This window comes from Pelodiscus sinensis, chromosome 25, assembly GCF_052426305.1.
Source record: "Pelodiscus sinensis isolate ZL-2025 chromosome 25, ASM5242630v1, whole genome shotgun sequence".
NCBI classification, from domain to species: Eukaryota; Metazoa; Chordata; order Testudines; family Trionychidae; genus Pelodiscus; species Pelodiscus sinensis.
Window position 1 is genome coordinate 2,142,572 of NC_143076.1, and position 21,920 is coordinate 2,164,491.

Consider the following 21,920-nt stretch of genomic DNA (forward strand, 5'->3'; position numbering starts at 1 on the left):
GATGGAAGAGACCTGCTCAAGAATACTGATTAGGTCACCATCTGACCTGTATGTAAGCATTAGTATTAATGACTCAAATAGATTCTCTCCTTTATCTTAAGGGGGGTGGGGAGGGGAGAAGCACTGAGGTATTTAGAACTGAAAGTGCTGGGGTCTGTTCTCAATGCAACATGGTTCCACCAGAAGCTGTGAAGCCTGTGTGAAGGCAGTACAGTTATATTACAATCACTTCTGTTTTCACTGTCAGTGGTATACAGCAGATACTTGACTCCTGTTCTAAATTATCCTACTTGTCAGCTGACTTGGAGGCAGATCTATGTTGAAACAAGAGTGGATTCTCCCTCACCTGCTCCTGGAAAACACGTTTCTCCTCCCCAGTGCTAGGACGGACCACGTAGTCAGTCCTTCTGAAACAAAGATTAGTGTCAGTCCTCAGTGACTAGAGTCAAATTACAGGTTGAAAGGGTATCAGGCTGTGTGTGACGAGTTCTGCCTATCTACCAATGTGCCTCACACAAGAAGAGGAATTACTCACTTTTGGCAGTAACTGATGTTCTTCAAGATAAGTATCTCTGGGGGTGCTCTACAGGAGATGTCGGTGCATCCCAGCACCACAGACCAGATTCTTCATAACAGTGCATGGGGGCTGTAGAGGTGTGCAGGTGCCATGGGGCCACTCTCCCCACTCAGTTCCTTCTCTATCTGGAACCTAGCCTGATAGAGAAAATGGGTCCGAAGCAGAGGAGAGAACAGTAGGGGTAGTGGAGCACTCCCAGGGTTGCTCATCTTGAAGAACGTCAGTTACTGCCAAAGGCGAGTAACCTCCTCTTCAAGACACATCCCAGAAGGTGCTCCAAAGGAGGTGACTGCAAAGCAACATGCCCTATTGAGATAGGGACTTTGGATCAGGCAGGTAAGCTGCTGTCAGGAGCACCTTTCGCTACCTTTGTGGAGTGAAGAGGGCCAGCGGATAGTGTGTAATGTTTAGCAAATGTTTGGTCTGGTGTCCATGTAGCAGAAGCACATATGTCTTTTAATAGGACCTTGCACAGGTAAGCAACTGACGTGGCTACAGTCTTGGAATAATAGGCACAAATTGAGTAGGTGGGGGTGATTTAGGTGATAGCAAATTTTGACGCAGTCTGAGATCCAGTGGGACAGTCTTTGGAATGACATCTGGTGTCCCTTGCTGCGTTCTGTGATGCAGATGAAGAGTTTAGAGGATGCCCTGAAGGGCTTTGTTCTATGGAGGTAGAAGGAAAGTACCCTACGTACATCGAGGGTATGCATTTGGGTTGCAAAAGTAATGGAAGGGCTCAACAAATACAATCTACACGCCTGTGGCGAGTAGATTTCAGCCGCACGTCCCGTTTATCCGTGGCATGCGCATGTGCAATGCAGCTCTTGCGCATGCGCAATACGGGGCTGGCGAGCGGTTTTCGCCACCGTTTGTCAAGCCCTGGGTATTGGTATGAGGTTTGGGGAAGAATACAGGTAAGTGGACAGTTTGATCGACGCGGAACGTGGTGTGTACCTTGGGTAGAAATTTGGGATGGGTCTGTAGGGAGACCTTATCCTTAAAGAAGATAGCATATGGCAGATTGGCCATTAAGGCAGCCATCTCTCCTATTCAATGGGCTGATGTTATCACTACAAGGAATGCTGTTTTTAGAGCTAGGTGAAGAAGGGAGCATGTGGCCATAGGTTCAAATGGAGGTTTAGTGAGTGTTTTAAGCACCAAGTGTATGTCCCATGGTGTCTGTGGGGTAGCTATGTCAGGTTATAATGCTTGTAGGCCTTTTAGGAAGCGTTTGATGTGTGAAGATCATGGTATCATCAATCCTTGTATGGAATGTTGTGATGGTTGCTAAGTGTACCTTACTTGAGCTGATGGAGAGATGGGATTGTTTAAGGTACAGTAAGTAGTCCAATATTGCAAATAGTGGGGCTGTCTCCAGAGTTATGTTGCAGGGAGTAACCTAGTGAATGAAACAGGACCATTGGTTCCTATATGTCTTGTGTGTTGAAGGGGCTCTGCTGTGGAGGAGCACATTTTGTATCAGGGCTAAGCATTGTAGCTTTATCTCTGAGAATCACCCAAGTACCAAGCTTTCAGGTGCAGTGTTAGAAACTGTAGGTGCAGAACTTGGGTCCCAAGTGGAACAGGATCCTAGGGTTCCATGGGAGCATGATTGGGCAACATAGGGTCGTTCTCTTCAGGAAGGGAAGTCACAGTTGCCGAGGCCAGCAAGGGGCTATGAGGATGACCCTTGCCTTGTCCCTCAATATTTTGACAACTGTTCTGCTGAGGAGGGGAATTGGAGGGAATGCAAACAGTAGGTGATGATTCCACTTGAAGATCCCAGTAAGCCTTTTCCCATTCCCACCCTGGAACAAGAGGGGACTGAATAATCTATCTGCCACTTGTGGTCCCGTGATAGGACTCTGCTTAGCGCATCAGCAGTGGTGTTTTGGACATCAAGGAGATAGCATGGGTCAGGCATCAGTTCCACAGGGCGACAGCATAAGGCATGGGACTGTACCCCACCTTGTCTGTTTATATAAAAATATGCAGGCAGTGTTGTTCGTATAGATTCTGACATGTCTTCTGAAAATGTGAGATAGGAAGTGTTGACATGCAAGACGTAAGGCTCTGAGCTCAAGGACATTGATGTGTAGGGTCCTCTTTTGGGGTCCATAGGCATTGGGTCATGGAATCTTTCAGGTGTGCTCCCCAGCCCATAAGGGAGGCATCCATGGTGATGACCACAGTGGGTTCTGGAGTTTGGAAAAGTTCTTTGCATGAGTTTTGTGTCCTGGCCACCGTAACACTTCACTTTTTACTGCGTGGGGAATGGACGGGTTTTGGTTAGAGGGTGTAGCTTGATCAGAGCCATCCCTGAAGGCATCTCATGAAAATACACATGCTCAGGACCACAGGATTGCAGGTTGCCATGTGGCCTAAAAGTTGGAGACAGTCGTGAGCTGTGACACATGGCATTAGGCGCAGAGCTCAGACTAGCTTGCAAATTTTTAAGAATTTGTCATGAAGTAGGGAAGCTATGGCCAAAGCGGAGTCAAGCTGTGCTCTAATGAACTGTATGGATTGGCTCATAAAATCATAGAACACAAGAACTGGAAGGGACCTTGAGAGGTAATCGAGTCCAGTCCTCTGCTCTCATGGTAGGATCCAGTACTGTCTAGAGACCATTCCTGCTAGATGTCTATCTAACCTGCTCTTAAATATCTCCAGAGATGGAGATTCCACAACTCCCTAGGCAACTTATTCCAGTGTTTCACCACCCTGATAGTTAATAAGTTTTTCCTAATGTCCAACCTAAACCTCCCTTGCTGCAATTTAAGCCAATTTCTTCTTGTCCTATCCTCAGAGATCAAGGAAAACAATTTCTCTCTCTCTCCTCGTGACACCCTTTTAGATACCTGAAAACCCCTCAATCTTCTCCTTTCCAAAAAAAAAAAGCCCAATTCTTTAAGTCTTCCTTCATAGGTCATGTTCTTTAGACCTTTAATCAATCTTGTTGCTCTTCTCTGGCCCTTCTCCACATCTTTCTTGAAATGTAGTGCCCAGAACTGGACACAATATTCCAACTGAGGCCTAATCAGCACAGAGGAGAGCGGAAGAATGACTTCTCGTGTCTTGCTCACAACACACCCCAGAATGTATCCCAGAATCACAGTTGCTCTTCTTGCCACAACATCACACTGACGACTCATATTTAAGCTTGTAGTCCACCATGACCCCTAGATCCCTTTCTCATAGACTTTAAGGTCAGAAGGGACCATTATAATCATCTAGTCTGACCCCCTGCACAGTGCAGGCCACAGAATCTCACCCACCCCTCTTAGAATAATCCTCTCACCTATGTCTCAGATATTGAAGCCTTCAAATACTTTGAAGGCCCCAAGATGCAGAGAATCCTCCAGCTGTGATCTGTGCCCCATGCTACAGAGGAAGGCAAAAAACCTCCAGGGTCTCTGCCAATCTACCCTGGAGGAAAATTCCTTCTCGATCCCAAATATGGCGATCAGCTAAACCCTGAGCATGTGGGCAAGACTCACCAGCCAGACACCCAGAAAGTTCTCTATAGTAACTCCTATCATCCCTCCATTGACCTATTACCCACTGATAATGAATGGTCAATTAGTTACCAAGATCATGTTCTCAAACCATCCCCTTATCATAGAACTGGAAGAGACATCAGAAGGTCATCAAGTCCAGCCCCCTGCTCTAGGCAGCACCAATCCCATCTAAATCAACCCGGCCAGGGCTTTGTCAAGCCGGGACTTAAACATCTCTAAGGATGGAGACTCCACTACTTCCCTAGGTAACCCATCCCAGTGCTTCACCATTCTCCTCGTGAAATAGTTTTTCCTAATATCCAACCTGGACCTCTCCCACCACAACTTGAGACCATTGCTCCTTGTTCTACCATCTGTCACTACTGAGACCAGCCTCTCTCCATCCTCTTTGGAACCTCCCTTCAGGAAGTTGAAGGCTGCTATCAAATCCCCCCTCACTCTTCGCTTCTCCAGACTAAACAGACCCAACAGACCCAACAGACCAAACTCCCTCAGCCTCTCCTCATAAGTCGGATGGCTCAAATTTGCTTATTAGGCTGGGGCAGCTGGTTGGTGGTGCTGCCATGATTACGTCTATGTTGCTGCCTCCCGTGACTGCGTTGTTGGTGTGGTGGATGATCCTGCCTTTGGGTGTGGGGCGGGTACCTTGGTATCTATATTGCCTCCTCATTACAGGAGTATGAATGCCAAGGGAGCAGAGCGTTGCTCAAGAGTCCGTCATGGAGTGGAGGACCTCATTAGTTTTGGACGAGAAGGATTTCTCACCCTCAAATGGCAGATCCTCGACAGTTGGTTGGATTTTACAAGGAATGCTGAGAAATTGAACCAGGAAGCTCCTGTCATCACAACTGCAGTTGCTGTTGCTCTGGCGGCTGTATCTGTAGTATCAAGATCAGCTTGCAGAGCTGTTCATATCACAGCACATGACCTTCTGCAATAACCGCTCTGAATTGTTGTTTTGCCTTGGGTATGTCATCAATAAAGCTATGACATTTTGTATAGTTGTTGAAATCATATTTACTGAGGAGTGCAGTATAAATTGGCCACTCTGAGCTGCGTTGACCATTCTTGGTGCTGCAAGTTCAGGGGCTGCATTGATCAGCACCTATTAGATGCCAAGACCGGTGAGACAGGCACTGAAAGGCCTGTAGCCTCCGTATGTGCCTCCAGTTGGCACCGGAAGTGCCCAGGCATCATATGTGCTGAGGCACGACAGTTTCTCAGCCCTGTGCATTAATTTTTTCAGTTGTGTGCTGCTTGGACAACTGCCCGTCGTGAGGTAAAGACGAGACATGTCCCTTTGGGGATTTTTCCCCTCTTATCGATTTTAGTCTTGGCAGTCCCTTGGGTACCAGGGTCAGAAGAGGGACGCTGTGCCTTTTTGAGCATAATCATTTTCGAATGGAGGTACCTATTTCTCCGTGTTTGCACCTTAAATTTGGTACAGTGATGACGGTTCTGCTGGACATGGGACTTTCCTCCGACAGACATACTAAATGTGTAAAATGCCTAGATGGGCATTTTGCAAGCTGAACAGCACTTGAAGCCCATTAACCCCGGCATCTTGCAGTAAACAGTAACTGGCAGAAGAGCAACTTGGAGTAAATGAACAGAGGGTTTGGTGGTTTTTTTAAGGGGGAGAACCTGGAGAAGATATAAACTAGGGAGAAGAACTTGGAACAGGAATTCAAATATTTATCTACTATGCTAATGAGAAATGAAGAACACTGCCAAGGTCTGTCTTGAGCAAGTTCCTGGTTCAAGAACTGAGCCAGTAAGAAGGAACTGAGGGGAGGGTGCCTGCATGGCCTCGATGCACTGCTATGAAGAATCTGGTTTGTGGCCCTGGGATACACAGACACCTCCTGTGGAACACCCCTAGGGATGTCTCTCTCGAAGAACACGTTCTGAATGAACCTACATTAATACCGAGCCTTTCATCTTTAAGGATCTCAAAGCATTTTCTAGATTGTATCTACAGAAAAGCAGCAGCACCTAACGGCTAGAATAGGAAGCCAGGAAGCTTATCTTCAGTTCTATAGGAAAAGTCACTTTATCTCTCTGTACCTCCATTTGAGAGTCACTATTTGTACTTGGCTCAACTGCCCTGTGAGGTAAATTTCTTAAAATACAAAGAGCTCTGAGACTGAGAGAAAAGCTGTTAATGACACTCTGCGTTATGTAATACAGGAACTATCATGCTGCTGCTAGAAAGGAATGCAGCATCTGTCTAAAAGCACAGTCAGGCTACACACAAATCTACAACAGAAAACAAAGAAGAATCTCCCATCTAACTGAAACAGTTAGTTTCTTGCCTCTAAATTGTTGTCCTGACGAAATTCCTACTGTGGCAAAAAATTCCTGGGATCTGAAGCCTACCTGTGGTTTTGATTCTATGGTCAGAAATGCACTGAAGCTAGCCTAGAAGTCAGCTCATACTCCTGGGGCTATATTGACTCTGCAAGACTTGGGGATAAATGCTATTTGTCTCATCAGTAAAGACATTACCACACACCCTGGCTATGTGGAAAGAGGACACCAGGTGGATGCTCCAGAAGCAGAGGCTCATGCCCAGAGGCTTGGTGACTTATCCCCACAGGTTTAGCATGCATCCCAGGCCCAGCCTTTCAGGCTGCCTCACTGCTACATACTTACACCCTGGGAATTGGTGTGGTGGCATCTGAGCTGTCCTCATTTTCCTGTCAAGAAACAAAGAGAAACATCAGCTTGAGTGCTATCTGCACTACAGCCCTGCTAGCATCTGTACTACGAAAAGAGAATGCCTCACCTTGAAAAACGTCTGATCTTTGGTCTCCAACCAGAGCTGGAAGAGCGCTGCCAGTTCCTTCTCATGGTCTTGGGAAGAGCCTGGTACTAAAATCCAAGAGGGAAAACAGTTCAGAGAACTTCATTACTCTTTATGGAGCCAGCACCCTCCTTCCTGCACATTCCAATCAGTTCCCACCCTCTCCCCTACTCTGCATTCATTCAGCTCTAGGTTAAGTTCCACGTATACATAAGCCATTCTCCATACATATCATGATTACGCAAAAGTTGAACACATACGCCCTAGATATGCCATATGTGGGTTCAGTATAAGCAATGGAAAACAAGAATGGCCAAGATCCAACTCCCCCAACTTCAGCAATGGCAGGAAAGATTGTGTGGGATAAGTGCACCTGATAGTGACGGATGATCCTTACTTAGTGCCCCAAGTGAATTCCAGGGAAGTGAACCCCAGTCTCCCAATCCCTGAGCAGAAAATTCCCACACCAACATTCTGAGGAATACCTTCCTGAGTCCAAAGCTCACAATCAGTTTAAGCCTGTAAATATGAGCAAGAATCACTGTGGTTAAGGACTAGAGGTTTTGCTTGGTGGCTAGAGCACAGAATTATATGTCAAGAGATTTGGGGCCCTATTCTTGGTTCTGCCATTTACTTACTGTTACCCTGGGCCTCTATCAAGCTATGCCTCAGCTCCCCTGTAACAACACTGACCTGCCTCACAGAGGACTGAGGAGAGTAATTAATTGTCTACAGAATATCTTGAGATCTTTGGGAGGAAGGTACTAGAGAAGTGTAACCATGAAAAAGGTTTTAGCCACACTCAGAAGATGGTCATGAAGGTCAGCAACACAAAGAAAGGTATCCCATCCTCTCTGGCCACCTCCTCTGCATAGTTGTACCATGTATATCTTTGAGTCTTTACTGATATCATCAACAAAACTGCCCTTTTATAAGGCCAAGTTATAGATCCCTTTGCATAGCTAACAGTAGACAGAGTACCAAATAGCTGATCTTCTCATTTCTCCAAGCTGCAGCAAACTGGAAAGGAAATGCCTGGAGAAAACATTTGATCTTAACTATTGATAATGTGGTATAGAACAAGTTACCTACCAAGCAATTTCCACTGCTGAGTTTTCTCCTTGAATTCAACAAAAGGGGAAAAGTTAGAAGGAACATCTGCAATGGAAGAGAAAAAAAAAGCACTTCATGCTTGTGTTCTACAAAGGCCTTACAAAGGCATGCAAGCAAACTTCTGTTAGTCTTCCAAGTTGCAGTTAGTATCACAACGAAAAACAAAGCTCTCTAGCCGATTAAGTCACTACATCTCTAAATATGGAGTTGAAGAAGGGCATGTTGGCAGTTCAGGGTGACAGTGGATATCTCAACAGCTCAAAACAGAATACTGAGCCTTTTCCTAGAGGTTGTCAGTTTAAATCCTGTTCAGAATTAGAGAGACCAGAAGTGACTGTCCGATGGGGTGATGCGCACTGAATCTGGGAGACATAAGCCCAGTTCCCAGAGAAGAATCCACATTGCAAAGACCACCATCCTGAGTGATGGTAACAGCTCCCTTTCTGGAAGCCTGATGGGTCTCTAAGCTTGAACTCTCTTTTGCGCCCCAGGTGTTGTGATCTTATGGCAGGGCAGATAATGGAACAAGTGTGTACTGCCACTATCCAGGCGGTACCTCTTCTGTGGCTAATAAGAGAACTTCAGTTACCAGGGCTTTCAAGCACCTTTCACCAGCACTCAGCTCAACATACAAAAGAGATAAGGAACCAAGTTGGATCCCAAGCACTGTGGTATCAGGATACAAAACAATTGCAACAAAGAACATCTTCCAGAGGTACAAGCAACACTGGCAATGAATCAGTGCTTCTGTGAATTAACCACTGACTGGGGTTAATACACGGACCAGCACGGATTTAAAACAGTAATTTTGTTTGTACTGGAGTTTGAATAAGGGAAGTCTTACCTCTACTGTCACCTGTCAGATATTGCAGAGCAGGTAAAACCAGTTCTGACCAGTTAGGGGCAAAGGAGAACCAGCTATTCAAAGTGCTTGCAGGGGAAGACTGCCAATCCAGAACTTTATCTTCAAGCTAAAAAAGATAACAAGATTCGTTTATAGCAGGCATGTCCAAAGTCCGGCCCGCGGGCCAATTGCAGCCCGTGTTCCAGTTTAATACGGCCCCCCAGGAAATTTGGCAATATCTATCTTTTATGGCCCCCAACGAATCCATATGTATTGAGATGAATACATTGTAAAATCTCAGTTAATGTCAGTTGGTCTAAATCAGTTATAAATATATTTGGACACAACATGTATACTTGGTGTTATGTTCCTGTTCATATTTTTTGAACTTAAAAGTTGACAGACAACCTTTATTACCAATAATATGTAATGTACTTTACAATGTTCCTGACATATATTTCAGCTTCCTGGATTTTTTTTTTCATCTGGCCTTCAGATATGAAAGGCAGAGTGATTTAACACCTGTTTAGATTTGTCATCCATGTGACGAAATGAAAAGTATGCCGTTTGCAATAAACTTTGCATAAAATAGTTAATTTGCATTTAATTTTAATGGTTCAAAGAATGTCAGGCAAAATGGTCGGCCCTCACGCATGTTCACTTCATCAAATCTGGCCCTCTTTGAAAAAAGTTTGGACACCCCTGATTTATAGTATCTTTCCTTCACACTATCAAGATTTAATAATCTACAGCAGAGACAGAAAGGTTGTCAAAGAAAAGAGATGCGAGCAGCTGAATTGAGAAGACACACACACAGGTTTGACTAGGCATGTATGTCAGACAAGAGAAGCTGCAGAGGAGAAAGCTCTTACACCTCATTTGTAGTTAATATCTGAACAGGAAGAAGAGGACAGAAAAAGTTTTACAGTCAGATAGGTTCAAAATGTCATATGAATGGTACAAGAATTCACTTCCCCTGAGTTTATGAACCATGTTTAAAACCAAGACAGGAATCTAAAGGCTTGTACATTTGACTGTGGGGAAATCACTGTTATGTGTAACTAAGCAACAAATTCCCTAATTTTGCTGAGTCTAGAAAGACTTTTAGAAGACCAATAAATTAGTAGAACCTTACCACAGAGAGACTAGCAGGCCCCTCTAAAAGGAGGATCTCCAGAAGGAGAGAGAAGAAGCTAGACGAGATTTCGTTTACTCCAAGGCATGGTTTGATCTCGTCAAGAGGTCTTTGAATTAAGAAACACACAAGATGTTAAATAATTTGGATTTAATAAAAATTTTTATACACACACAAAAATGAGAATCAACACTATATAATTACATAAGCTTATGCACTACAAAGCTGCATGGAGCAGAGGCAAGCAACCTCCTTTGTGGTTCCCAACAAACCTAGAAGGGGGCAAAAGCTCATAATTAAAGGAGACTAAGGACGTAAAATCCTGATTTAGTTAACCAACTAAACAGGATCCCATAACTCTGTGATGATCCTCAGTCCTGAGCCACAGCACCTGTATCTACCCCACTTCTAGAAACTGGATGGAGCTTTGCAAAAGCATCTCAGCAAATCTACTTAAGCCCACCCACCATTTGACAGTAGAAGCTTTGTGACTAGGTGTACCTAAGAATGCTCCTGGTTTGGCTTACCACATGGACTCATCGTATTTCAGATATAAGGTCCCAAGGACCCAATGAACTTAAATTTTCACAGCGCCCTATTTCCAACGCAACTTTTAATCATGTTGTAAGTGGGATCCCCAACCTGACTACAGTGGGACTGCTATGAAATGCAAATACAGCAGGAGTTGCATTTTCAAATCCTGGTCTATGCTGTACCATCTGCTTTCTTCCTGTAATGGGATACTTAGGGGATTATTTTGGAGTTTCTGATAGGGATTTTTTCCACCCCTTTTATCCATTTTCTCTGAACGTTGTAGTTATATATAAATAGCTTGAAACCGCATCACAGTCAAAACCGCATTCTGGATGAAAGTTAAGCACAGCAGATGCCCTCAAAAATAACTGGCAGTTGCACCACCTTCCCTGAGCTGTGGCTACATCTCCACTGTGAAATTAGCCAAGACAGTGCAGTCCATGCTACAGCGGCTGTACTACTACTTCTACTCCTGCAAGCTCTCAACAAGCTCATGCAAGTGAGAGTGTGTGAGCTGGAAACCATGCCCTTAGCATGTAGTATAGATATCGCCTGTCTCTAACACAGACACAACCATATTCCCTTTCCTCCAAACCACTTACTCTTCTTTAACAGCTGACAGAGGAATGGGGGACGGGTCCTGTGATATTGGTGGGATCCCATCAGCATTACTAAGGGAGTCAGCCAAATCTTCCACCTCAGATTTAATCACCTTCAGCTTTTTTCTTTTCTTTTCATCCTTTTCTTTCACCTTCTTTTTCAGAAGGGCAAGGTCAAACAAGGCTTTAGAGAAAAGGAGAAAACAAATCTCAGAGAAACATTTCTGAATACAACAGTAGTGTTCAGAATTGAACTAGATAGTCAATTATGTATTTGGAAATATATTTAACATGCATTTAATTCTATAACCAAATTTTTCCACTGATACCTAGATTACCTTTTCTGGAGACAGTGACTATTTTAATATCTTTATAGGGTTTGTATAGCACACACCCATATAACAGTAGCTTGTTCAAAATTGCTGCAAGATAAGCAGTCAATACAAATAGGGAATTTATTTAATTTTCTGCCTTACCTGAGGGGGGATTCTATGGGAAATTCCCCTCTTCCTCAATGTACCACTTTTGATTAGAGAAACTCTTCCGTTGGGGAAGGGTGTTTAAAAATAGGTGGCATTTGAGACTGGGAGGAATGACGTATTTACCTAGGTATCTAATGTGTCAAGTTTACCCTCAGCTTGTCTTGTGCACATAATCTCCTGTCTACATTATTTAGGATTCACTAGCATACCAAGTAATCATGGAATTAATCAGAGTTTAATTAAGGAAATTTTTCCTGGCCCAAATTTACAGATACGTTTATTTTTGCTAATATTTTGAGCTGTTTACTGGTAACAGACAAACTGTACTGTTCAAAAGGGAAGGAGTGTAGGTGTCCATCATTTTGAGAGCTGCAGCAACAAAGTCTATGAGGCATATTCCTCTGATAACACTTCATCCAACTCACTGACCTGCCAAAGAGCCCTTCCGGCCAGCATTCACACGGGTCATGATGTCATCAAGAGTCAGGTCCCCTACCACTAGATCAGGGTGATCCTACACAGGACAAAGAGGATTGGAGAAAGAGGCACAGGAGAAAAAGGGCAGGGTGTTAAATTAACAAAGAGGTCATGGCAGTCCAAGACTGAAATACCTAGAATTGATCTGTGGACTGTCTACAAAAACTCAACTTAAAGGAGAACCAAGGAAATTTCTTAACTATACAGCCCACATACAGCATTTAGTCTCCCCATAACACATCACAGATGAGTTCCAAGAGACCTCTGCAATATCAGCATAAAAAAAACCCCAGAAGGGTAAACTGTAAAGCATGATACAGGTTAAATTGTGGTTACAATTGGATAAGTGACAAAGTCCTCAGGGTTTCCAGATTTATTTTCTCCCTAGCATCCCAAGTCAAACAGCAGTTTAGAACAGTCCTGGCGCTTTCAAGTACCATACTTGCAAACCCATGATCTCTCAACATTCTGGGATCTGGAAATCTAGATGAATTCTCTCTCTTCCATCCTCAAAAATTCAGAAATCAATACCTTGCAGACAGTTTAGCTGAAGGTGCATGAGAAAGAAAAAAACCATTACCTCTCTTATAACTGTTTGGACTCTGTGGGACTGAAAGGGGGTTGGAGGTAGGAAACAGATACAAGAGATCAGAGGCATGGCTAGGGTGTTATGCGCCCAGGGGCAAAGGAAAATTTTTTCCTTGATGCCCACCCCCTCACCATCCTCTGCCCCATTCCCCTCCTGCCCCTCTGTGCCCTCACACGACTTGCTCCATCCCCACCTTTCTCATGCCTACCCCTCCTTTCAAGCCTTCTCCCAGCACCTCCCCTTTCCCTCTCCTCTCCTCTCCCAGCATCACCCTGTCCCCCCTCCCACTGACACCTCCCCTTCCTGCCCTTTTCCTCATTGTCTGAACTTGGCCCCTGGCATTTGTATCTTCCCTCTCCCTTCCACCTCCACCTTCCCACTCCTTCCCCCTAGTTCTCCCCCTGCCCTGCCGTACCTTCTGCCTTCCACTTTTCCGGACTCCGAACCGGAAGCTAGGCCAGCACCACGTGGCACCGAACACTTTTAAAGTCCCGGGCCGTGACATCACGTCATGCCCGCGTGTCTCCCCGGTGTTACCCACCAGCTCTGTGATTCTTGAGGAACGAGAACATGGTCACCTGTCAGCCTTGTGCTCTTGGGGAGCCAGGGAGTGACATTCATGGAAAACCATCCCCCTCCCTCAGGCCTCTGCTAGAATCAAAGACAAAGCAAAGAAAAGGCCGGGGAAGATACACCTAAACTGCTTCAGACAAGGGTGATACAATTAAGGAAACACCCCAGCCTCTTTTGCATTAAAGATGGAACAGAGAGACATCTCATTAGCATACAGAATGGAGAGCAGCTCTTCCAAGGCAGGAACTGCACTGAACTATGGGACACCGAAAGCAGAGAAGCACTGCCTGATGGGAAATCCCTGCTCCAGATGCTAATGAACTTAGGCCTGCTCACACCCAGATTAGTCATTATCAGACCAATTCTAGTAATGATCCTACTGACATCTAAAATACTGAAACTGCCTAGTTGCATTGTGAGCTCCTTCAAGGAACATCACCCATAACCGGGGTGATCAGTCTCTATTGTCTCTCCTCTTTCTCTTTGAACTATCCCTATAAAAACTCCTCTCCTTGCCCCAAGAAAACTGTTCTGATACCTGGACTTAAACTGCATCAGTTCCATTGAGACTTCTTCATCTCCAGTCTGATCCTGCTGGGAGCTCTGTTCTGATTGTCTCCTGCCCTCTGGACCCCTGGCTACCATCATCATCTGGGAACCCCGATCAGTGCAAGCTCCGTGGAGTGGTGAGGTCTGTGTCTGTGTCTCTCTCCCTCCCTCCCCTGCGTAAACTGTTATATGGGTACCTAATCAGTAATCAGTTTCAATTTAGATTTAATATTGTAACATTTTATATCTATTCACTACTCAGAAATAAATCACTTTCATTGTTAAGGTTGCTTCTCTCTCTTTCTTTCTCTTTTGCTCACTCTTCCAGCCAGCTGAGTCCAGGGACATATGAGGGGGTCAGCTTGTGAGTGCTGAGTACCCAGTCCTCTCAGACGTGCTTTGTTAGTGGGTGTGAGTGTCTGTGTGTGTTGCCAAGGTGGTAAGAACCCCATCCTGAGGAACCTAGTTCCTGCAGGAGAGCTCCAGTGGGAGGGGGAATTGGCAGCAGGGAGAATTCAGCTCCATATGAGAGCCCAAGTAAGCACCAACAGCACATGGATAGAACTGTTAACCTTCCCCCAGTCCCATAAGGGTAACCCTGATAAATGAGCATACCCCAGAGTATTGGGCAAGTCCGGTAACACTGGTCACCTGGAAACACTGCGCAGCATGCATGGGCAAGGGGGAGCTGACTGAACGCTGCACACAGCAGGGATGGCCTGGGGGGACGGCCATATAACTCGCTGCCCATGCCAGGTGAACCTGTGCAGCGTGCGCTTGCTCTCACCCCGGCCCGGCGCCCCCCCTAGCGTGGCGCCTGCAGGCAATTGCCCCCCTTCTGTACCTCCTTCGCTATGCCTCTGCGAGAGATGGAAGATAGAGGGACTGAACAAGAAAGAGCCAGAAGAAATTACAGTAATTTTATCAGCTATAACTGCATTATACCTTACAGATGACAGACAAGCTAAAAAACAAAGAGGTAATCCCCAGCCCCATGTCTCCTAGATGTCTTACAGGATGACGTTTCCGTTTCTCATGATGCTTCTTCAGCATCATCTTCAGATCACTGTCCCCAAAGTCAAGTTTATCTGGAATGAAATAAATCCAAGAAAACCTATTACCAGAATTCCCACTCAGGCCATCATTATACTAACTTGTGTCACTGGATGGTGTATGCATGGGATGGGGATGTTTCATATTCCTGAGTGATAAAAGTTATGCCAACGTAAATAGTAGGGCAGGCATTGCCTAAGTAGTTACAAGCACTCCTGACTACTTTATGTAAGCCCTACCTCAGTTCTCACCTGCTGTTTTCATATCCAGAGTTGACAATGTGGGGACCACCCTGAGGGGAAGAGCTGGACTTGGGCAATGTGCTGGAGAGTTTGGAAGCCAGGAACTTAGATCTGAGAAAATAAAAGTTGTAAATTCAATGTTATTTCTACAGGGAATACTGCCCCCAAACCCTACTGCCAATGTCCCTATGGCTCATAGGAGCCATGCCAATGAAACATGAATCCAATAGCTACTTTCCTATCAAAAAGACTCTCTCCATCTCCTCAATTCCGTGGCAGCTTCCTTTCCACCAACTAGACTGCCAATTTAGACAGGCATTAAACCACACCTGAATTAGAGGAACAGTGGCTTAAGAGTTAGTCTGGTAGTTGGGTCTCAACTCTAAGACCAAGAACGACATAGATATAGTGCATGGTTTGTCCATATCATTTCATTTTTACATGAATATAGATGGGGGAAATTGAAATAAACGGAGATAACAATCCTTAACTCCGAAAAGCAGAGGTTTTGAGAGGAATCATCAATAGAAGTTTGTATAGAGCTCTAAAAAAATAAGGTGTCATTGATGCCAGTGACAAACTGTTTAACTACCCACCCCAGCACAAGCAGGAGGACCTAGGGTTCACCCATTTCCTGGCCTGCACAAACACAAAGGGAAAAACATAAGAACTTTAAGTGTAAATAAAGATGATTGTTTCCTTGATGTACACTCCTGTCCACTAGGAACCTGACTCAACTCTGCACCTCATTTCCACCGAAGAGTAAAGTACATCAGAAGATGGTATCCATTGCTTACTGTCACACTGGTGAGGACGGGAACCCATAACCACATGCTGGAGCCTGTATTGTCATTTAGCCATCAGTCTCATGAGGATGGATTTATTAATCTCCAGTAACAAGTAAAATTCCAAGAAAACTGGGAAAGTTACTGTGCCCACTTCTGGCATCAAAGCCAAAAGAGGCTTTCCACTGTGCCAGAATTTGCAGAGAGCTTTTCAGTCCACCACACCCCAATTTCTCATACTATTCTTGTAACAGACTGGATAGATTACCTTCTTCATCAGAGGATAAGGTGGTGTCTCCACATTCCTCCTTCACCTCCCTCAGAATCTTCAGGTAACGCTGATGTGTCCGTCTATCCCGTTCTTCTGGGCCACATGGAGGAGATGGGTATTTTTTCTTAAGGGTCATATCAGGGCCACCTTTCCTAGCCAGATCCAACAGGTGCTGAAGTAAACAGACAGACATGTACAGCACAAGAAAGAATCTAGGGTGCAGAGACCAGCTTTGTGGGGATATATGAGTGACTTACATTCACCTATAAGCCAATTTAATTAGTTTTAAAAAGCATAACATATACCATCATTACAGGGTTGCTGGTATCACCTACCCAGTTCTTTAAAAGCTAACCAACAGCAAGCTAGTATTTAGAAGGGATGTAAAAATCTGATTTTAATCAGAGTTTAACTGGTTAATCACTAATTACTTAAGACAGGGTCTCCTTGGGCAGGGGGCTGTTCCAGCTGGATCAGGCCTGCCACACTGCAGGCTGTTTCACTGTGGATGGGGGATACTCTGGCAGGGCTGGAATGTCATCTCCTCCCCACCCCCACATGATGTGGCAGGCGGGGGATGCTACAGCCCAGTTCCCCGTCCATGAGATCGCAGGTCACCGGTTAAACTTAACATTTAAACAGTTAAATTTTTAGATGGGATTTTACATTTCTATTGTGTAATGCATCAAACACCACACTGCACCCTGGAGGAACTTACATTGCGAGAGGCAAGGATCTGCTTGAGCAGTCGGTAAAAGTACTGCTGCTGGGAGTTCAGGTAGCGTTTGTACTGGGACTTGAAACAGAGCTGCCGGTATTTCACAACTTCAGGATTGAAGTGTCCATCTGCAGAAAAAAAATAAAAATTGTTTTGACTTCCCTTACCTACAAGCTGAGATTAAAGCTTTTTTTAAAGTCTGCACTTTATTTTCTTTACATAAATAATCTAGACACTACAGTAGCCACAAGCTGTTGAAAAATGAAGTATAACACCAGAGATTACAATTCTCAGAGACGACACAAGATCTGGAGCTTTGCTGTTTAGGTCAGAAGATCAACTGTTCTTGCCACATTACAGTGTCCTCTAGGAAAGAATCCTGGATGTCTCAGCAGACAAGTGTACACATTACAAATAAAAGCACAGCAGGCACTAGCTGATACCTTGTTGAGAGCATCAGCAGACAGGTCTGATACTGAATGGGACAAGGAGACAAAACTGCTATCTTTCCCGATTTTTTGGGGGTGGGAGAGGAAAGAGTCTTTCCAGGACAGAAGTAAAGCACACTGTCAGAGCAACGTGTGGGCAATATTCCCTCTTTTTTCCATCCATGTGTGGAATACATTTTGTTACGTACACTAAGGCATATGCGGATGTGCACCATAACTAGAAACACATGCTACTCGCTGCTAATCAGCTGAGTGGCACTTGAATCTCTCCTGGGTATCCACCTAAGCGCTCAGCTTATCTGAAACATTGCATGTGGGGCTGTTCATGTTATACCAAGACCATGGATAAACAGAGCTTCAAACCCCCTTTGCTGTCCACTGGTATCTTTCACCAGCTATATGGTCAATAAAAAAAAATTAAAAGTTAAAAGTAGAATGAGCTGACACTGACCCCGGAAGAGTTTCTGGGCAATGTGCAGTGGGTTTCCGAAGCGAAAGTTCTCTCCACTGAACAGAGCTGGGATGAGCTTGTTTTGGTGTTCTGTGTTGTCTTCTGGAAAGCGGGGCAAGAACTTTTTTAGGTGGTCCCGCTGGGAGTCTGTCAACACTTCCCTCCATGTAGATAGACTCAGGACTTCAAAAAATATCTCAGGCTGAAGGAAACAAAAATAAGAATGACGCAAAATGCCTTCCACCACCTTTAACAAATCTTTCTCTCCCAAGGCTTTTTAGAATTAAAGACAAGTCACAAGACACTGTCTAGTACAAACTGTGGAAAATGGTAGTCTAAGGATTCCAATCAGGAAGACTCATAACTGATGGAGAGGGAGAAAGCAGGATGTATAAATGTAACAAAGATATTTTAATATTAAATGTGAGAAGTGAGTCACTACGGTTACCTAGAGAAAGAACAGACTAGTAACATAAAAAGGGGGGGGTTTTAAAATAGATTTGGCTACATGACTTGAAACACCACTCAAAACCTTTAAAATTATGTTTGGCTAGTTATGTTGTTATCTAGGATGGAACCTGAGCACAACACAATCAGATAACTTAATCGCTATCTGTTACAAGTACTTCTATACAGTTGGTGGGAGAAGGGGCAATTCCAGTTGCGTTAAGATAACTAGACTGAGCCTAGTGGATTTCAAACCCCGCCTTTTTCAGCAGGGCATGGATCATCTGGAGATATTGCCCTCCCTTCCCCCTTTCCCCCCACACCCCAACTACTTTGGCTTTCCTCCTTGAAAGAATGAGATTGACACCCACAACCTCCTTTTGTGGTGAGTAAGTAGTTATGTTTATCAAATACTCTGGAAATGGAAAGTGTTCTTAATTACTACTTACATCCTCTAGGAGGTCCTCTGGCAAGCTAACTCTTGTTGCCCCCAGCATGCAGTCCTCCATGATCCGTGTGCCATTTCCTTCCCCACATGGTCCCAGTTCCAATGGGTCTGTCAGCATGTGGTCCAGCGAATCCATTCTTTACTGTACTCTAAAGTCCCTAAACAAAAGAAACTATCATTTACTGCCATAAACTCACCAACAAAATTTAAAATTTCCCAAGTACAACTGCTGGTGTCTTAACTTAGGCTACATCTAGACTACGATCCTCTTAAACAAGAGGAAATGCAAATGGAGTGCTTATTTGCATAGGTCGCGCTCTCATTTGCATTTCCTCCTCTGATCCCTTTTGTGAAAGAGGCTTTTGCGCAAAAAAGCACTGTGTAGATGGCTCCTTTTTGTGCAAACACTCTCCCCTTTTTCTTTTCTGAGAAAGAACGGTTCTTGCGCAAAAGGAGGTTTTTGTGCAAAAAGGAGCCATCTACACAGCGCTTTTTTGCACAAAAGCCTCTTGTGCGAAAGGGATCCGAGGAGGAAATGCAAAAGAGAGCTCGACCTATGCAAATGAGCGCTCCATTTGCATTTCCTCTTGTGGAAGAGGATCGTAGTCTAGACGTAGTCTTAGTGTTTTAGAAGGTACAACTGATGAATTGATTAAATAGAATCAATTTAATTGACCGTAAATTCACACAGCACAACTACACATTCTAAATAATGAAATAGATAATGCCGCTCTGATAGAACTACTAGGGACTATTAATCTTTCAGGTGACACGCCTGCACGCATACACTGAAAGAACACTTGGGAAACAAATAAGAACATAAGAATGGCAACACTAACCTACTCAGCTTCACTTTGAGTCTCATGCACTACATCACTGCTGCAGTATTTGGATTGAAATATTGTTGAGCAACGTTTAAATCTAAATTTTTAAAAAACGTTTTCACACTCATAAGTAGAGTAGTGCAAACTACAAGGGATAGAAAACCCCCAAGAAATGGCGATATGTAGCACGTGCATAAAGAATCATGAAGTAAGAGTTACTGAAATTAGAGGGTGTTGCCTGCTAAACAGACCTGACCTCAGGCTACAGCTCTGCAAAGATACTTCATGGCTCTGACCAGATGTGAGTCCTGTAAAAATACTCCCTTTATTTTCCACAGCACTCTGAACCTCACAGCAGCTTACAAATTGTTAGGAACATTTCTTAGGGTATGTCTACACTTTTAGGGGCAGGTTGTGTGGAGACAGCCCTTTTGCTAAAAGTCAGTGTGTGTGAATGCTGTTTGCCACACATTTGCCAACGGAATACATCTACCCCCAACAAGACCGGGGGTTTTGCTTTGTTGGTTCATGCTGACAAATTAGCATTCACACTTTCCCTTGCAGTGACAAAATTTTGGTTTTGGGGGAGAGAATTGTTAAGCACCCATGAATGACAAAAATTGTATAGAGTAAGCCTAAGTGTTGACAGAGCCTTACAAGTGAATTAAATATTACTCTCCGTGCATCCTCCATTGCGCTTTGTGCCACCATGCAAAACATGCCATAATAAGTAGATGTAGGCATTAAAGAACTCATGACTTTCTTCTGTGGTTGTGATTTCAATACTCCATCTACAGAAAGCCAACTACTTAGCAGCACCAGGGTTGCCCAAACAGTAAACATTAAGCTTCAGAGGGGTAGCAGAGTTAGTCTGTTAGGTTACGGATACACTATGAGTTTTGCCACAAAAGCCTATGCAAATGAAGCACAGATTAGCATTTTCCCATGCTTCATTTGCATACTCTTTCATTCCGTTTTTGTGCTAGGGGTTTTTGCACAAAAACAGGTAGTATGGGTTTTGTGCAAAAAACTCTTTTTCCGCAAGATCCTTATGCCTCTCTGGGATGAATGAATGACAGTAGAAAAATGGAATTACATGTTTATTTTTTTAAAAAATTAAAATGCAAGATCTAGGGATTTTAGCCACATAAATAATCTTGTAAAGACATGCAAATTCATCATAAAATGATGAAACAGGAAACTAATTGCAATTGAAGACAATAAGTCCAACATTGTAAATTAGCATTTCATTGGGGTTTACAAAATATGCTCTACAAACTTTGTGAGATATGGGAAGTCTTACTAGTTCTGCTACACAGAAAGAAACTGAGACACAGAGGTTAAGGAACTTGCCTACAGTCCAGTGCAGAGTCGGGAATAAATCTCAGCAATCCTTGCTCTTACAGCACAAACGACTATCTATGCACCAGAGTCAATACCCAACCTATCATTTCCTATTAAAAATATTACAATAGTAATACTCTACACTAATTACTATATTATGCAGAGTAAAATTTCTCTTCCAGATCACCCTAACTTATTTTAAAAGTTGTTTTCAACGTTTATTTAGATTTTGTGGCCTATTCTAAGATCAAAGCAATAACACCAACTATTGATTTAAAAAAAAAGCAAATACAAACTACAGAGATTATGACAATATATATTAACATACAATAAAATAAACTCCTCCAGCCCTGAGAAAGAGGGATGAGCTCTGTTGGCAAAATACTGTATTCCTTCAGGGAGCGCTCATCCCCCAAAACAATTCAGTGCTTTGTCTGCTAACAACAAAAGATGATAAAACCATCAGCAGCAACGCTACAATAAAAATAAGAGATAAGAACTAAGGATGTAATAGTATAGTCGATTAACCGATAAGCAAAAGCTTAGAGGTTAATGCTATAGACTGCACGCATTTCCCCTCCCCCCACCTCTTGCCAGTAAATTTTTTAGCAGGCTGGCTAGCAGCCCAGCTCCGTGCTGGCTTGCCCTGGGTCCTGGATCTACCCCTGCTTCAGCTCTGCATTTAAAGTGTATGAGGAGCGAGGCAGGCAGGCAGCCGACAGGGGCTGCCCGGGGACCATAGAATAGTCAACTAACCTATAAAAATTCATGAGGTTAACTGACTATTCAATTAACTGATATTTAACATCCCTAATAAGAACCAGTTAGGGGGGAAAAAAAAGGTTATTCACAGTGACTTGACAGAACTGCCAAATACCCTCAACAAAAAGCCCCACTCATAGGGGACTGATGGTAGGATTGGGAGGTGCACCCCCCCCATACCTCTGCCAAAATTTTAAATGCTAAATGTGGTGCCCCATATGCCCCCTCCCTACCCCTCTCCCCACAACCACCTGTTGCCACTGGCCCCGCCCTCGCCCTCTCCAAGCATCATCTGGCGCCTGGGAACACACACACCATCAGGCT

The 21,920-nt window shown here is 44.0% G+C and overlaps 1 protein-coding gene across 7 annotated transcripts in view; it reads right to left on the reverse strand.

The window, feature by feature from the left end:
- The window catches only part of NFRKB (nuclear factor related to kappaB binding protein), a 59,555-nt gene that overhangs the window by 37,219 nt on the left and 416 nt on the right, over positions 1-21,920 (reverse strand). For 3 of the 7 annotated variants that reach the window (XM_075909825.2, XM_075909821.2, XM_089773348.1), the window contains exons 2-15: positions 18,668-18,824; positions 17,772-17,973; positions 16,872-16,999; positions 16,151-16,325; positions 15,107-15,208; positions 14,817-14,890; positions 12,044-12,128; positions 11,136-11,316; positions 10,000-10,108; positions 8,865-8,991; positions 8,000-8,065; positions 6,890-6,975; positions 6,757-6,800; positions 347-407 (exon numbers count right to left, since the gene is read on the reverse strand). In XM_075909825.2, the coding sequence (XP_075765940.2) occupies positions 347-407; positions 6,757-6,800; positions 6,890-6,975; positions 8,000-8,065; positions 8,865-8,991; positions 10,000-10,108; positions 11,136-11,316; positions 12,044-12,128; positions 14,817-14,890; positions 15,107-15,208; positions 16,151-16,325; positions 16,872-16,999; positions 17,772-17,973; positions 18,668-18,802 (1,575 nt within the window). In that variant the 5' untranslated portion in view covers positions 18,803-18,824. Of the gene's footprint in view, positions 1-346; positions 408-6,756; positions 6,801-6,889; positions 6,976-7,999; positions 8,066-8,864; positions 8,992-9,999; positions 10,109-11,135; positions 11,317-12,043; positions 12,129-14,816; positions 14,891-15,106; positions 15,209-16,150; positions 16,326-16,871; positions 17,000-17,771; positions 17,974-18,667; positions 18,825-21,162; positions 21,272-21,920 lie in introns of all 7 variants that reach the window. The other 4 variants (XM_075909822.2, XM_075909823.2, XM_075909824.2 and 1 more) reach the window with 4 other exon arrangements.